At 46.6% G+C, this 17,221-nt stretch overlaps 1 protein-coding gene across 1 annotated transcript; it reads left to right on the forward strand.

Annotated features, from left to right (window-relative positions):
- The first annotated feature begins 3,487 nt into the window (after positions 1-3,487).
- zdhhc13 (zinc finger DHHC-type palmitoyltransferase 13) lies at positions 3,488-16,326 on the forward strand. Its single transcript, XM_047042566.1, has 17 exons — positions 3,488-3,584; positions 4,136-4,356; positions 4,976-5,098; positions 6,001-6,078; positions 6,440-6,584; positions 6,845-6,909; positions 7,338-7,497; positions 7,655-7,780; positions 11,526-11,659; positions 12,466-12,566; positions 13,142-13,266; positions 13,427-13,489; positions 14,182-14,275; positions 14,377-14,460; positions 14,549-14,706; positions 14,827-14,924; positions 15,469-16,326. The coding sequence occupies exons 1-17, from the start codon at positions 3,561-3,563 to the stop codon at positions 15,599-15,601; spliced, it is 1,932 nt and encodes a 643-aa protein (XP_046898522.1). The 5' UTR covers positions 3,488-3,560; the 3' UTR covers positions 15,602-16,326.
- Positions 16,327-17,221: the final 895 nt, after the last annotated feature.

The raw sequence follows: 17,221 nt of genomic DNA on the forward strand, positions 1-17,221 counted from the left end.
GCAAGCCAAACAAGTGTGTAGCGTGCCTGTTGTTTTGTTTCCGGTCTAGCTAGATCCGGTGTGGTGTTGTAGTTTTTCTAACTTCGGTAGTTGTTGCAACAGCATGTGAAAAAAAACTACAATGTTTGCTAGGCCAAAAAGAGCGTTAATCGCGCGATAAAAAAATTGACGCCGTTAATTTGGGTTTGCGTTAACGCCGTTAATAACGCGTTAAACTGACAGCACTAATAAAGATTAAATAATCAAAGGTAAAATATGAGCGTAAGATGGGCAGCGTTCTCCTGGCACCAGCCTGAGAGCTTGTCTGGTGCGTGAAGCAGCTTGGCATTCAGCCACCCTCCTCGTGCAGGAGCTGGATCCACAGCAGCGCTCCGCTGGGATCTCAATCGCCACGCAAACTTTTCATTAAGGTAATTAACTTCTGGATCAGCACGAGCCTCCTCACACTCCCCTCCGGAAGCTTCTCTGGAGAGACTGGAGGGGGGGGGGCTGAGGGGGGGGCTGGGTGGGGGGCTGAGGGGGGGGCCGCGAGGGGGGCTGAGGGGGGGGCTTCGAGGGGGACTGAGGGGGGGCCGCGAGGGGGGCTGAGGGGGGGGCCGCGAGGGGGGCTGAGGGGGGGGGCCGCGAGGGGGGCTGCAGGAGGGGGAGGCGGGAGGAGAGAGGGGGGGGCTGGGTGGGGGGAGGGGGGCTGCAGGAGCCCAGAAGCACACACCAGTTCTCCACCCCCCCCCCCCCCCCCCCCCCACCACCACACACACTCCAATCCTCTCCCCCCAACCCCGCCATGACTGTAACACACCCAGCTAGAAGGTCCCATGGCTCAGGTGATAAAGAGTTATGTTTCCAGACCGAATATCTGGCATTTCTGGGTAAAGAAGATTAATCACTAAAGAAGTAGCGCATATTCAGAGAGTAACTGGATACAGTGTGGATCTGTTTCTGTGGGGATGATCAAACCTGGAGATGAGCAGGGAAAAATGTCTCTTCTCCCTGGTGTGAGCTATCAAGACAGGATTGAATTGATGTGAGGAAAAAATTTTATTGGCTAGGTCAAATAACATAATTTCTGTGGATAATGAGAAAGACAAATGAAGAAGGACGTGTGTTGTTCAGTCTTTCACACTGACAGGCTCACCCTCTCCTTCCACGTCTTCATTTGTTCAAGTTTCTAATGAAACAAGCCCCTTCAGGTGAGCCGACATGTGGATGTAAATACACACAAATTACCACCTCTGCAGAGCAAGTCTATTTCACTTTTCATTTAATTTATTGTATAAGCCAGCAGACATTTTCTAGCGGTAATATAGCCTAATATATACGCTTAAAGTTAACTCGGGAGTTTATTTCTTATAAAGTGTTAAATATGAGCTACTACTGATAATCCATCCGAATAATTTGCACTTTGGGGACATACATACATGAATGACAAGTAAGTACTATGTATGGATGCTAATAAGGTGTGATATTCGTAGTGACGCCCTCCAGATTCATCTGTAGTTTACAAGCAGAGCGCTGTTGAGTTGAAACTGGAGTGAACACAATGCTGACACTCGGTGGTCACTGGAGTATGTAGTTTATTTATAAACAACGGAACAATAAATGAGTTTCTGATTGGAACTTGTACCTCTTTTTTGTCACAATAAACGTTGTCAAACGCTGTACAGGTATATAGATTTCATTTCATAATTTCGGACAGCGTGCATGGTTGGCTGTTGTAGCGTAGCACATTTATATTTTTATATTAATATATTGGGGGGGGACATTTTGATCAGATTTGAATATTGGGCGGGGTTCCCCCCAATATGTAGGCTATTATGATTACGGCCTTGGTTCAAGCCACAGGACAGTCCTGTAAATATAAACGGTGACAGGTAGTAAAGTTGTGTGTTAACATAAGCCTTGTAATTTATTATGACTGTTTAGATGGAAACATACAGCCTGTATAAAATGATATTGATTTTAACACAAAATCAGAAGTAGGGTACTGACAGCAAAGACGTTGCGTCTCCATTTCCTCAATGTTTATGCGATGGCGCCATCTAGCGGTGGTGTCTCAGAACAGCACCGTTCTAGATTCCTCCAGGTGCCATTTGATTTGATAATAATGTAACGTAATAATGTGTATTACCGGCGGTTTGAGAACCAGCGACCTCTTGCTATACAGTGAAATGCTCTTGGTATACAGTGAAATGCTCTTGGAATACAGTGAAATGCTCTAAAACTGAGCTGTACCCATCCCCTGAGCGAAATATTGATCCATTCTTATTTTCCGTGTGGGTAGCCTACTGTGTGAGTGCGAGGTTGAGGGTGCTGTTGATGGAGAGAAAGAGATTTTGTGAGTCAGCTGCACCTCTTGCTATTCCGTCATCCTTTAAATGGGGTACCGTGGCGCTATTTATCATCTATTCCACATCTCACCGGATCCACTGTTGCAATATTGTGAGGCTCGTGGGCCTTTTAAAAAACAGAACAGTCAAAAAGTAATTGTGTTCGGTAGGTACAGGCTAGGCCATCAATCCCGAAGCACTCGCCCACAAGAGCCACTTCCACCTAGCCTAGTCACACAGTGTCGCCAAAATATCAACATCTCTTTTGATCTGTAGATTTATAGCTTAAGTACAATTCCTATTCCTAAACGTATATATATATAATATCCTTTGACAGAAACTCCAACTTGGAAAACTGGAAAGCCCAACAGGTTCAGTAGCGATTGCAACTTCTTTTTCATGTTGCCTAGGCAGTTGCCTAGGCACTGAGCTCAGTCTTCCTTTTTTCTGGACTAAAGATCCCTGGCGTGGCTCACACTACATTTTCAAGTCAAATATGAAATATTTACCACCTGAATTACACGGCCATCAACCAGCATCTTGTGTTGGAGATTAACTGATTAGCATTTAGCATCTCGGTAGACCTATATTTCAAGGAGGGGCGCGGGTGCACTGTCAGGTGAAATGGCGGGCTCACCCACTTTTGAGGTGATTACCTTTCGGGTTTCTCTTGATTGCTGCTCAAAATAGGAGAGAGGGACAGATTCCAACGAGAAACATTAGCTAGCTACCTGTGAAGAATGTTTACAAGGAATTTACATGGAGTTGTTTGCAATAGCCTACACATCTACATGATGTAGCCTAGGCTAGTTCAATTATGTTAAGTCATATTCTGTCAGTCGGATTTTTTTTAAATATCAGACTTGATTTTGCTTGCCGTTCCTTTGCTATGACTGCAATCAAAAAAGTTAAAATGTGTAGCTAATAACACAAGGCCCTGGTTACCTAGGCTACGATAGCTTAACAAAAACATGTTGACCAACTACTGTAGAGGTATATCGGCCTTAGCCCTACTTCCAAAGCGGGACAGATATTAAGACAGAAAATAGGACAGACAATTTAAAAAAATACTATATTGTTTTTAAAGGAAGTCATAGGGGTGGGGCTAACTGTGTTGACCCAATCAAATCCATTCTTGCTCAACCAGGAAGTTGAATTTAAGAAGGAAGTGTATTCGGTCAGCTGGTTAGCTACCGGAGCAAGAAGGAGTACATCGGTTTCGTTTCTGTCAACATGGATTGGAGAGGAGACAACGTTGTAAGTTTCCTTTACATTAATTTAGTATGCGTATATTTTGGAAACAAAATAAACGGTACAGTAGCTAGCACTTGCCAAGCTAACAGCGAAAAAGATGAAAGCTACTACCAGTAGCTTGGTGTATACAATCCTGCTGGTAGACATCATTAACATCGTTATCGTTAGTTAGCTGCACACAACCCTTGGCACTGCTGGTAGTATCGATAATGCTAACAGCATAACTAGTCCAGTCAAGGAGCAAATAATTACTAAACCTACAAGCCTCACAGGATGACAGCCCTGCAACACAGGACGAAACTTGATGTGGCAGCTAGCTTGTCCATCCTCACTTTAATAACATCTATATGTTTGATCAAATAAACTAACTTTCACCAGGACGTGTACTGCTAGGCTTGGAAATTAGATAATAACGGGAATTGAATTCTATTAACAGACGCTTTTATGCTAAGCGACACGCCGATTCTGTATATAGAAATCCCATGGATAGAAAGAATAGGCAGAATTTAGCGCTTGTGTAGAATAATGCTCGTTTTCCGTTGTGTGCCACCCAGGGCCATTCACACAGCCACATGGGTGAAAGTTGCCACGGACACGGGGGGCACAGCCACGGGCCCAAGATGCAGGGGTTTAGTGGGCCAACACACGAGCTAATGCCGGGGTTCCATGGCCAGTTTGGTGCCAGGGCAGACCAGATGATGGACCCGATGCAACAACCCAAGAAACGGTCACACATGGACGAGAGCAGCAGCTGGGATATTGTGAAAGCTACACAGTAGGTTTGATTTACTTCTCTAATGCCGTCAAGTCATGTAATCAGTAACACCTTTATCCAAAGCAATGCACGGGGGGTATTTGAACCTTATCTGCAGCCAAACCCTTTATTGAGCCATACTCAAATGACAAGCAGCACATACGCTATCTGTGGTGAGGTCACTAGTTTCCCAACATGGGTATATCCTAGGTATGTGTATGCACTTATATACACTACTACAGTTTTTTGTTTGCTCCATGTCAATAAAACCTGGGCTGTTGTAGGGAAGAGTTCAAACTCCTTCTTGTGATTTAAAGGGGTCATGCAGAATGTGGTTGATGTAGTCACACTGCCAGTTAACACAAAGCGATGCAGTGGAATGCTTTATGAAACAGGAACACATTTCTAAACTGTCAAAACAGAATGTCAGCCAAACACTCTCTTCTTCCTGTTCAATGCGTCAGAGAACACCTTGCAGTTTCACAGATGATGATAATGACAATGTTGATTTAGCAGACGCTTTGACTTTCATTCAAAGCGACATACAGATGGTGGTGGTGGGGGGGATTCGAACCTGCAATTTTACAATCTCCAGTCAGTTACTGTACCACTGAGCTGCTGCTGTGTTGGCCCTGTGCAGGTTTGGGATCCTGGAGCGCTGTAAGGAGCTGGTGGAGGCCGGGTACGACGTCAGGCAGCCAGACAAGGAGAACGTGTCCCTGCTGCACTGGGCTGCCATCAACAACAGAACTGAAGTGGTCAAGTAAGGAGCACACACCTGGATCAGGAGCTAGCACCTCAACACTAACATACACCTGGATCAGGAGCTAGCACCTCAACACTAACATACACCTGGATCAGGAGCTAGCACCTCAACACTAACATACACCTGGATCAGGAGCTAGCACCTCAACACTAACATACACCTGGATCAGGAGCTAGCACCTCAACACTAACATACACCTGGATCAGGAGCTAGCACCTCAACACTAACATACACCTGGATCAGGAGCTAGCAGCTAGCACCTCAACACTAACATACACCTGGATCAGGAGCTAGCAGCTAGCACCTCAACACTAACACACACCTGGATCAGGAGCTAGCAGCTAGCACCTCAACACTAACACACACCTGGATCAGGAGCTAGCAGCTAGCACCTCAACACTAACATACACCTGGATCAGGAGCTAGCAGCTAGCACCTCAACACTAACACACACCTGGATCAGGAGCTAGCAGCTAGCACCTCAACACTAACACACACCTGGATCAGGAGCTAGCAGCTAGCACCTCAACACTAACACACACCTGGATCAGGAGCTAGCAGCTAGCACCTCAACACTAACACACACTTGGATCAGGAGCTAGCAGCTACACCTCAACACTAACACACACCTGGATCAGGAGCTAGCAGCTAGCACCTCAACACTAACACACACCTGGATCAGGAGTTAGCAGCTAGCATCTTAACACTAACACACCTGACATTGTCCTCAGGTCTTCGCTCAGCAAACTTGATCTCGTAGTGCATGTTCATGTCTTTATTTATCATACTGGATGTTGTCACGCAGGTTGTGCAAGTTTAGAGGATATGATGTCAGTATTATGAACATGAGTCATTATTGTGATGTTCTTTGTTCGATGGTGTCTTGTGTTTCTCTGAAGGTACTACATGTCTAAAGGGGCTGTCATAGACCAGCTTGGTGGTGACCTGAACTCCACACCAATGCACTGGGCCATAAGGTGGGGTTTGCTGTGTTTACATGTTTATCATTCAGTTGGCATTTTTACTTGATTTATGGGTGCTTTTCCACTTCCTTTTGATTCTTAGAAACGTAAGTACGATGCTATTTGGAATGGTTAGAGGATAATTGTATACACAGTCTCTTTTTCAGTGTTACATTAGTATTTTCAGTTAGGCAACACTTGTTAAATGCATGCTTGTTAAAGAGACACAGTATGTAGAACAGAGGCTGATTACAGACGGCGTGGTCTCTTTGACGACGGCGTGGTCTCCTTGACGACGGCGTGGTCTCCTTGACGACGGCGTGGTCTCCTTGACGACGCGGTCTCCTTGACGACGTGGCTCTGTGTGTGTCTCCAGGCAGGGCCACCTCTCCATGGTGATCCAGCTGCTGCGTTACGGCGCCGACCCCTCGCTGCCGGACGGCGAGGGCTACCGAAGCCTCCACCTGGCCGTCCTCTTCCAGCACATGCCCATCGCTGCCTACCTCATGGCCAAGGGACAGGTCTGTCACAGAACATTTACTGTCATGTTTTATTCATCCAAAGAGATGTATGAAAGGGAGGGCGGCAGGGGTGGGATTTGAACCAGAGACCTCTTGATCTGCAGTTAAATGATACTGAGCTCCACCTGAATCTGTGACCTGGTCTGTGACCTGTGTCGAGGTCTACAGAGGTCGAGCCAGTGGATACATTTGAATGTTCTCTAACACCCTCCTTGAGTGGAGCTGTTGTTGACGAGGATCATGTTTCTGTGGGGGGGCAGGAGGTGGACCTGCCTGACACCAATGGACAGACCCCACTGATGCTGGCAGCACAGAAGATCATCGGGTAACGTTTTAATCTGTCACATCAGAGAGAGAACACTCCACGCTGTTGAAGAGTTGGACCCTTTCTCTTCCCTAGGCATGTGTCTGGGATAGAACACTAGGGTTAGGGTTGGTTTGAAATCCCCCGACAGTCGCTTCACCAAGACGTGATCAAACCTCCGTTAGATTAGTGTGCTAGAAGGACTTCCAAACACAAAGTATACTGTTGGTACATTTGGAGTGAATGTATTAATACCATTTAAGGTTTTAGTGAATATACTAAATGAATGTAGAAAACCTTTTGTGAGTGTACAACATAAATCTAGAACCTCTTTAGTGAATGAACAATGTACGGAACCTAATGAGGTAATCTTTTTGATGGGCAGTGAAATGCTTCCGTCCTGTTTGGATAATAAAGTTGTAGTGTGTTGAACCTGTGTGTCGTGGCAGGCCGGAGCCCAGCAGCTTCCTGGTGAAGTGTAATGCGTCGGTGAGCGCGGTGGACCAGAGCAGGAACACAGCGCTGCACTGTGCCGTGCTGGCAGGGAACGTGGACGCAGCACACGTCCTGCTGGAGGCCGGCGCCAGCGTGGACGCAGAGAACAGCAACGTTAGTGGAACACACACACTCTGTTTTACACACTCACACCTCTCTCACACACACAGACAAACTCTCCCTCTTTCTCACACATACACTACACATTCTGTTTCATGTGTGTGTATGTTTACCTGTGTGTGTATGTTTACCTGTGTGTGTGTGTGTCCAGGGCCACACCCCCCTGGAGCTGGCCCACCAGGTGAACAGCCCCCTGCTGGTCCACACCCTGAACCTGGTCAGACTGGACCGCCTCCGCTCCAGCTCCCGCTGTCTACGCCTGCTGCACAGATACAGGGTACACACACACTCTCACACACACACTAGATACAGGCTACACACACACACACTTGCTTACACACCCTCACACACACACACATACCCTCACACTCACCCCATCACACCCATTGAGAATCTGATAAATACTGTATCATCCCTCCTCCTCCCCAGGTGTGTGTGCAGTGTGTATAACCCCCTCCTCCTCCCCGGGTGTGTGTGCAGTGTGTATAACCCCCTCCTCCTCCTCCTCCCCGGGTGTGTGTGCAGTGTGTGCAGTGTGTATAACCCCCTCCTCCTCCTCCCCGGGTGTGTGTAGAGTGTGTGCAGTGTGTGCAGTGTGTGCAGTGTGTGCAGTGTGTATAACCCCCTCCTCCTCCTCCCCGGGTGTGTGTGCAGTGTGTGCAGTGAGTGCAGTGTGTATAACCCCCTCCTCCTCCTCCTCCCCGGGTGTGTGTGCAGTGTGTGCAGTGTGTATAACCCCCTCCTCCTCCTCCCCGGGTGTGTGTAGAGTGTGTAGAGTGTGTGCAGTGTGTGCAGTGTGTGCAGTGTGTATAACCCCCTCCTCCTCCTCCCCGGGTGTCTGTGCAGTGTGTGCAGTGTGTATAACTCAAATCAAATCAAATCAAATCAAATTTATTTGTATAGCCCTTTTTACACGCAAGCATGTCACAGAGGGCTTCACATGCGCCCATAGAACTGCCCCTCAACCAACCTAAACCCTCAAGGAAGACAAGGAAAAACTCCCAGAAAAACTCCCACCGGGAGAAAAAATGGAAGAAACCTTGGGAGGAGCAATTCAGAGAGGGATCCCCTCCTCCAGAGACGGTTGGTAAGAGAGAGGAGCAGAACACAAGCTAAACATAGTCATACAGTGTCAATGGGTTTTGAAACACCAAAATCCATTGTTCGGCTTTATAGACGTTGGATGGGACCGGGAAACTCGCTGTTGGCCGTCATGGAGACTGGATTCCGGGTGACGACCTGGTTCAGCGTTGGCAGACCGACGACCAAGCAGGTCCTGACAGCTCAAACCCCCCACACCACAGGGAATGTGTGGGGGGGGGACAGAGAGGAGAGCAGGGATTAGAGAATGCCAGGAGCAGCTAACAGTTACAGTCAAAATAGAATGAGATCCCCACCGGTCAAGTGTGGACTAGTGCAGCAATTTAACAGAGCAAAAAGGGTATTTGATGCAGCCCCACACACCAAAACAACGACAGCCCCCCTCAGTTGGAACATGAAATCTGTTCCAGGGGAAAGAACTCTAAAGTAGGTTATACTTATACGAATAAGGATGAAAACAGCCAGTCCCCCGTTGTCTCCAACTAGTAATAAAAACTATAACAGTAACAATATACAGCAACGGAACTATAATAATAATAATACTAACAATATACAGTAACAGGTTTACTTTATTTGTAACATCTAGCTGGGCAATGTGAACATAAGCTATAATTAAAATTTAAAAGTTACATGTGATACACACATAGGCAAGCACACATCCCAGGTTTACATAGAAAGTACACACATACTTCCCTTTAACAATCATAGAATTGACTAAACAAGAACGTTTTTAATCTAGTTTTAAATGTCGAGACAGTATCAGCTTCCTTAATTGAGATGGGTAATTTGTTCCAAAGAAGAGGTGCTCTATATGAGAACGCCCTACCTCCAGCAGTTTTTTCTTAACTTTGGGTATTACCAGATAGCCGGCATTTTGAGATCTTAGAGACCTTGCGGGGCAATAGGGTGCAAGGAGACCGGAGAGGTACAGTGGTGCCAATCCATGCAGAGATTTGTAAGTTAGTAGTAGAACTTTGAAATCAGCTCTGGCTTGGATAGGGAGCCAGTGTAAAGAGATAAGAGTCGATGTTATATGATCAAACTTTCTAGTTTTAGTCAATAGTCTAGCAGCAGCATTTTGCACCCGCTGTAAGTTTTTTAGGTAGGTAATTGGGAGGCCAGAGAACAACACATTGCAGTAGTCCAATCGGGACGTAACAAAAGCATGTATTAGTTTTTCAGCATCATCCTTTGAGAGGAATTTTCGTATTTTGGCAATATTACGTAGATGGAAAAATGCTGTTCTGGTGATTTGCTTAATATGGTACTCAAATGAAAGGTCTGGGTCCATTGTGACTCCCAGATTTTTTACCAGCTGGCTTTGAGATACTTTGACGCCGTCTAAGTCTAAGGTTAGATGGGATAAATTATTTCGGTGTTTTTTCGGACCAAAAATTTGAACCTCGGTTTTATCCGAATTAAGAAGAAGGAAATTTGCAGTCATCCAAGTTTTCAACCCGGAAACACAGGTTTCCATAGCATGTGGAAATTCTCCGGCTTTATAGACATGTATAGCTGAGTATCATCTGCATAGCAGTGAAAATCTACCCCAAAACTTCTAATTATGTTTCCTAAAGGCAACATATAGAGTGAAAATAACAGAGGGCCTAAAACTGAACCCTGTGGTACTCCGTATTTTACAATGGAGCTCCTGGATGAGCAACCATCATAGTGGACATATTGTGATCTATCAGATAGATACGATCTGAACCACTGAAGTGAAGTACCAGAAATCCCAACATAGTTCTCCATACGTTCCAGGAGAATCTCATGATCTACAGTGTCAAAAGCTGCACTTAGGTCTAGAAGAACAAGGACAGAGCTAAAGCCCGCGTCAGAGGCTAATAATAGATCATTGACTACCTTGGCTAATGCAGTTTCAGTGCTGTGGTGAAGACGAAATCCAGACTGGAGAGGTTCATAGAGCTGATTTGAGGAGAGGTGCTCAGTGAGCTGTTTTGCCACAGCTTTTTCCAAAATTTTGGAGAGAGATGGCAAATTTGAAATGGGCCTGTAATTGCTAAGACAACCTGGATCCAGGTTTGGTTTTTTAAGAAGGGGCTTGATAATAGCTTGTTTGAAATCGTCAGGGACTTGTCCAGTTACAAGAGATTCATTAATAATACTAAGCATGGGCGGTCCAATAATATGGAGAAGTTCCCTACAAAGTTTGGCAGGGAGGGGATCGAGAAGGCAGCTAGTGGGTTTCGAGGAATCTATCAGCTTGATGAATGCTTCCATAGAAATAGGGTTAAAGTGAGTGAGAGTCTCAACATGCAGAATGCTGGGTACAGAGGGAAAATCAGTGTTGATGGCCACTCCTCCAGGACTAGTCTGTAGTTTGTCCCTTATTGCATAGATTTTTTGGTCAAAGAAATCTAAGAAATCATTGGGAGAGAGATCTGAACTAACACAGAGTGTACTTTTCTTAGTGAGTTTTGCAACAGTATCAAATAGGAACTTAGTGTTGTGTTTGTTCTTACTAATCAACTTAGAGAAATATTCTGATCTGGACCTGATGAGGACTTGCTTGTACTCTATTTGGCTGTCCTTCCAGGCCAGGCGGAAAACCTCCAATTTAGTGGTACGCCACTTACGCTCTAATTTTCTAGTGGACCTCTTGAGAGTGCGGGTTTCCTCTGAATACCATGGAGCCAGTTTCTTGTCTATTCTTTTCCTTGGTTTGAGTGGAGCAACAGAATCTAGGGATTGCTGAAGAACCAAATTCAGATCCCTTATAACCCCCTCCTCCTCCTCCTCCCCGGGTGTGTGTGCAGTGTCTGCAGTGTCTGCAGTGTGTGCAGTGTGTATAACCCCCTCCTCCTCCTCCTCCCCGGGTGTGTGTGCAGTGTCTGCAGTGTCTGCAGTGTGTGCAGTGTCTGCAGTGTGTGCAGTGTGTATAACCCCCTCCTCCTCCCCAGGTGTGTGTGCAGTTCCTGCTGTGTGTGGTGGTGTTGGGCAGTGTGGGCGTCATCCTGGACTGGAGCTCTGACTCCTGGCTGCTCAAGAGTCTCCTGCTGGGCTGTGTGCTGGCCGGGGTCAACCTGTTCTGCAGGTACCACACACCTGGCCCCTCTCACACCTCACCTGAGTACTGCCACACCTGGCCCCTCTCACACCTCACCTGAGTACTGCCACACCTGGCCCCTCTCACACCTCACCTGAGTACTGCCACACCTGGCCCCTCTCACACCTCACCTGAGTACTGCCACACCTGGCCCCTCTCACACCTCACCTGAGTACTGCCACACCTGGCCCCTCTCACACCTCACCTGAGTACTGCCACACCTGGCCCCTCTCACACCTCACCTGAGTACTGCCACACCTGGCCCCTCTCACACCTCACCTGAGTACTGCCACACCTGGCCCCTCTCACACCTCACCTGAGTACTGCCACACCTGGCCCCTCACAATACTGCCTCACCTGAGTACTGCCACACCTGGCCCCTCTCACACCTCACCCGAGTACTGCCACACCTGGCCCCTCACAATACTGCCTCACCTGAGTACTGCCACACCTGGCCCCTCTCACAATACTGCCACACCTGGATACTGCCACACCTGGCCCCTCTCACAATACTGCCACACCTGGATATGTCATTTACCTCATCAATACCTGAATAGTTAATTTATTCAATGAATTCCTGAATACTTAATTTACATAAGGAATTGTTGAGTACTGAATTTACTACATTTGACATAAGCTGAGCGTACAACTGAGCGACCAGGCTTGTCGGAACACAGGAGAACAGTGGATGCCAACAGTAGATGACTTTGTTCTCCTTCTGTCTGTCTGTGTGTGTGTGTGTGTGTGTGTGTGTGTGTGTGTGTGTGTGTGTGTGTGTGTGTGTGTGTGAGCAGGAAGGTGATGAACCACACCATGCTGTCCCTGATTCCTGCGGCGTCTCTCATGGCGTCTGTGTTCTGGATGCTGGTGACCTGGTGCCTGTGGTTCCTGCCTGATATCCTTCCTCCTGCTACTGCTCCTGCTCCTCCTTCCTCCTCCTCCTGCTCCTCCTCCTCCTGCTCCTCCTCCTCCTTCCTCTTCCTCCTCCTCGTCCTCGTCCTCCTGCTCCTCCTCCTCCTCCTCCTGCTCCTCCTCCTGCTCCTCCTCCTCCTCCTCGTCCTCCTGCTCCTCCTCCTCCTCCTCCTCCTGCTCCTCCTCCTCACACTGGCTCTTCATTCATTCAGCTGACACCTTTATCTGGGACAAACAGTATGTCAGTGCCAAGCCATCTCAACAGCAGCATGACATGGTAGCTTAGCAACAGGATGACATGGTAGCTTACCAACAGTATGACATGGTAGCTTACCAATAGTATGACGTGGTAGCTTACCAGCAGTATGACGTGGTAGCTTACCAAAGGCTTAACAGGACTGGTGTAACAGTTATATTGTTAAACTCCCTCCACCCACACGAGCGATCGGATAGTTAGCTTGTTACAAGACGAATGACAGGTTTATGTCTTCATGTGTGACTCATGGTAATGTTAGTTGTGTGAGGGCTCGTTGCTGCTCCTTGACCCCTGGCGTCCACATGGTCCTAGTGCCGTCGTGCAGGTGCTGTTCACGCTGAACGCCTCAGCGCTGCTGTACTACTACCTCCGCTCCTGCAGGACCGACCCTGGTACTGTCAGAGCCACCGAGGAGGAGAAGAAGATGGTGAGGATATGAGTGCATGGAGGATCAGGGTCGGGTGGGAGGGGTAGATCTGTAATGTTTTATAGATTATAGTTCTAACTACAGCCAAGCTCGTAGTCCTTCTGTGAATATGTTAATTAGCTACGTGGAAGCATCTAATTGGCCAGATCTGTGCCCAAAGAATATAGTGGTTCTGGCGGAGGCAGGCTGCTTGGATCCCAGAATATTCTGCACTTCCTGTATGGTAAGTATCCCTACGCTGTCACCTTTGCGTGGCGCGTCTGCAATCTGTGAAGCATGAGCCAGATACATTACATTTACATTTATTCATTTAGCAGACGCTTTTATCCAAAGCGACTTCCAAGAGAGAGCTTCACAAAGTGCATAGGTCACTGATAATAACAACAAGATGGCCCCACAGCATTGCGGGTAGTCAAAAACAAGAAGTACATATTGTGAACAACCAAAAAATAGTGCTAAAGGGAAGAAACCATAAGAGCATGTAGTTAAACAAGTTAAAATTACACAACATTAATCTCTAAGTGCAGGTGGACCTGTAGGAAAGCAATACAAATAGGATTAACTAAAAAAAAGAATACAACAGTTTAAATCAGCTACCACTAACCAACAAGAGCAACAGTCTAAGCAAGAGTCATTGTGAACCTTAAGGAAACTAGCGTTGGGTTCAGCAAACCATTCCTAAGTACCATTGTACTCCCGGAACAAGTGCGTCTTGAGCCTTCTCTTGAAGGTGGAGAGACAGTCAGTGTCTCTGATGGAGGTGGGGAGTTGATTCCACCACTGGGGTGCCAGGCAGGAGAAGAGCTTGTGCTGGGACCGGGCGGTCTTGAGAGGTGGGACCACCAGGCGGTTGTCTGAAGAAGATACAACTCCAGATAGGTGACAGCTGAATGGTTGGTTGTGTTTCGTATGCAGATCAAGAAGCCTGTGAGAGCCAATCACTGCCACGTCTGTGACGCGTGTGTGGCGAGGCAGGACCATCACTCTGTGTGGATCAACGGCTGCATAGGTCAAGGGTCATGCTATTCACATGAATCATTCATCGTCCTGAACGGTTGTGCTTTAGTCCGTTGGGTCCAGCTGATGACATGTCCATGTCTCTCTGCTCAGGTGCCAGGAACCATCACTTCTTCCTCCTCTTCCTCCTCTCCCTCACTCTGCTGGGAGTCTGGATGTTCTACGGGTGTCTGTCCTGTGAGTGACTCGCTGGGGTCCCGTGAGGTATGTTCGAGGCCAGACCGCCCAGCCCTAACCTACACGGTCATGTGTTTGTGCCCTGCAGACTGGGGGACGCACTGTCCCCTGCATTACCAGGAGGCGGGGCTGTGGAGCACTGCCGCCCAGCTGCTGAGCTGCTCTCCCTGGGTGCTGGGGGTTGGCTGCCTGGCCCTCTTCCACACCACCTGGGCCTCCATCACCCTGCTGCTGCAGCTGCACCAGGTGGGAGTGAGAGAGGGAGGGGTGTGTGGGGGTGTTTGTTGTAGAGTGTGTGGAGAGTGTGTGAGGCGCAGTTATGCGTCAGTTCTTTGAATGGGCGTGTCTGTGTCTTCCTCCGACCAGATAGCGTTCTACGGCCTGACCACAGCAGAGAAGACCAACCTCATGTTCTACCAGAAGAAAGTCCCACATCCCATCTCTCTCAGGCAGAACCCCTACAAGTAAGTCTTCTCAGTCAGGGTCCCAGGGGGTTTCCAACCTGCTCACTCATCCCTCCAAGGGCGGAGGGTTGTTTTCAGATGTAGGTGGGACGGCTGTTTGGAGGTGGCCTTTAAATGTCATTTTCTTAATTAAATGTAGGCGGGGGACATATTTGCTGTTTTAACAACCGAGTATGTGTGTGTCTCTATATCTCTGTGTCCTTCCTCCCCCCTCTTTAAATGACTGTAAATCACGATCTGCACAATGACACCCTGTACATTGCAATTTGCGCTATTGTATCGTTCTCTTGCACTATCTGTATTTTTAGGTTAGATTGAAAAATTATTTTAAATTGTAAAATATAATACTTATATTTTATATTTTATTCCCCTTAGTATTATCTAGACCCCCTTAGTATTAGCTAGACTTTGCTCCTTTTGTATAGTTAGTCCACATATTTAAGTTTCAATATTCCTATATGTTTAATGTATGCACCTCCCTGCCAAAGTAAATTCCTTGTTTGTGCAAACACTCATGGCGAATAAAATCCTTCTGATTTTGCAGTCAGGGGGTGGGGAGGAACCTGGCCTCGTTCTTCCAGCTGCGCTGCTGTGGGCTTGTCAAGACGCCCCAGGGCGACTGGAGCCAGCAGCACCTCTCCGGACGGGACCTGTTCAGCCACCCGGACGTCGTCTGACCTTGGGGTCAGGGGTCAGGGGTCAGGAGGGTTAGTGCCACAGTTGAAACCACGCAGCTACTATCTGGTTTTGGACCAACGAGTTGAAGCTTATTTATATTTGAATCTTTTAAAGGTGTTTTTATTTAGTATTTGTTTTGAGAAGGAGCACTATTATAAAGGGAAACGCGGGACTGGACTGACTCACCTGTCATGTTCTTTTGAGTTTTTTTAATCTTTTTTTCCTACCGACTCAGGCTGCCTTAAAGAGGGAAAGGTCAAACGGACATGTATCATTTGGTTGAAGTTGAATCAACCTTAAAAATGGCCTAAATTGTATATGAAGTTTGTAATTGTTTTAATGAATATATAGATGTGTGTGTATATACATAATGGTCTATTTTTAAAGCCAATGTTTTGTTATGAGAATCTTTTAAATTGTATGTTTTTCAGCTTTTGTAAAACAGGCATGTTTCGCATTGAATGACCAACACTGTACCCATGTAAAACCAAGCTCTGCCCATCTCTTAAACTGTTATACTGGAGTCATACATGCATGTCCAGATGGATGTCCAGATGGATGTCCAGATGGATGTCCAGGTGGATGTCCAGGTGGATGTCAGATCACAATGCTCTGGTCGCCTGGAACCACTGCTGTTCTGCAGCTGCCAAGCGTTGGTGTATCTGTCTGAAACCACGTGGGGATGGGAACCTCTCTGCTGCTGGGGGGGGGGAGGGGGGGGGAGAGGGAGGGGGGGGCGGCCAAAGGGGGGCAGGAGACAAGTTTAACCTGGTTGCTCTGGTTACTTGAATGAAGCGATGCTTGTTAATTTCCTGTTGGTGTCCAGAAGTGTTTTATTTTGCCCTTGTGGTGAATGTGGCCTGGACACGTCCACGTTGTCATGGAGACCCGAGTCCTCGTCTGTCTCGTTAGACCACACTTCCAGGCGTGTATTTTGTGTAAAAGATCCGTCTGTAACGGTTACATTGGTCTTCAACATTCATGACAGGAAGACAGTTTTCAATTGCTTCCCATTTCAAAATAAAATTCCACAAACATCAAACTGAAATCCCATTTAATCCTCAACTGTTTTATTTTGGTGGTACTAAAAAAAATTCTAGGGGTGGGGGAAAAATCGATACACATTTGAATTGCAATTCAGTCTTCTAGCAATTCACATCGATTCACAAATGTAAAAAAATGATTTTATTTTTATGTTTTTATATATATATATATATATATAATATATATATATATATATATATATATAAACATTATTTCTTTTATAAAAAAATTGCTAAAATTTGTAAATCGATTTGTGACCCCAAGAATTGAATCTAGAGGTACCAAAAGATTTCCACCCCTAAAAAATTATTAACTAGATTCTACCGCTAACATGGTGTTACACAGGTGAACAGAAGTGTAAATACCTATGGAATAATATTAACTACAAGTGTAAGTACTGATGACACAAATGTTGTGTACGTCTTCAGTCAATTCTTAAAATTTAAAAAACAGCATTGGAACTCAGCAGGGTTGATGCGAAGTGATCCCGGGACCAGACTGAAGTTTTCTCCGGACAATTTAACTTGTATAGTCTTCTCCCCATTGTATGTTGATATGGTACGATGTTTGTTGGT

The sequence above is a fragment of the Hypomesus transpacificus genome, chromosome 19 (genome assembly GCF_021917145.1).
Source record: "Hypomesus transpacificus isolate Combined female chromosome 19, fHypTra1, whole genome shotgun sequence".
NCBI lineage: Eukaryota > Metazoa > Chordata > Actinopteri > Osmeriformes > Osmeridae > Hypomesus > Hypomesus transpacificus.

Bases quoted from the DNA above. Each gene is read 5' to 3' on its own strand.
- zdhhc13 (XM_047042566.1), top strand. From the start codon at position 3,561: ATGGATTGGAGAGGAGACAACGTT. The intron at 3,585-4,135 runs GTAAGTTTCCTT...TGTGCCACCCAG, and splicing joins ATTGGAGAGGAGACAACGTT to GGCCATTCACACAGCCACAT. The intron at 14,276-14,376 runs GTCAAGGGTCAT...CTCTCTGCTCAG, and splicing joins GTGGATCAACGGCTGCATAG to GTGCCAGGAACCATCACTTC.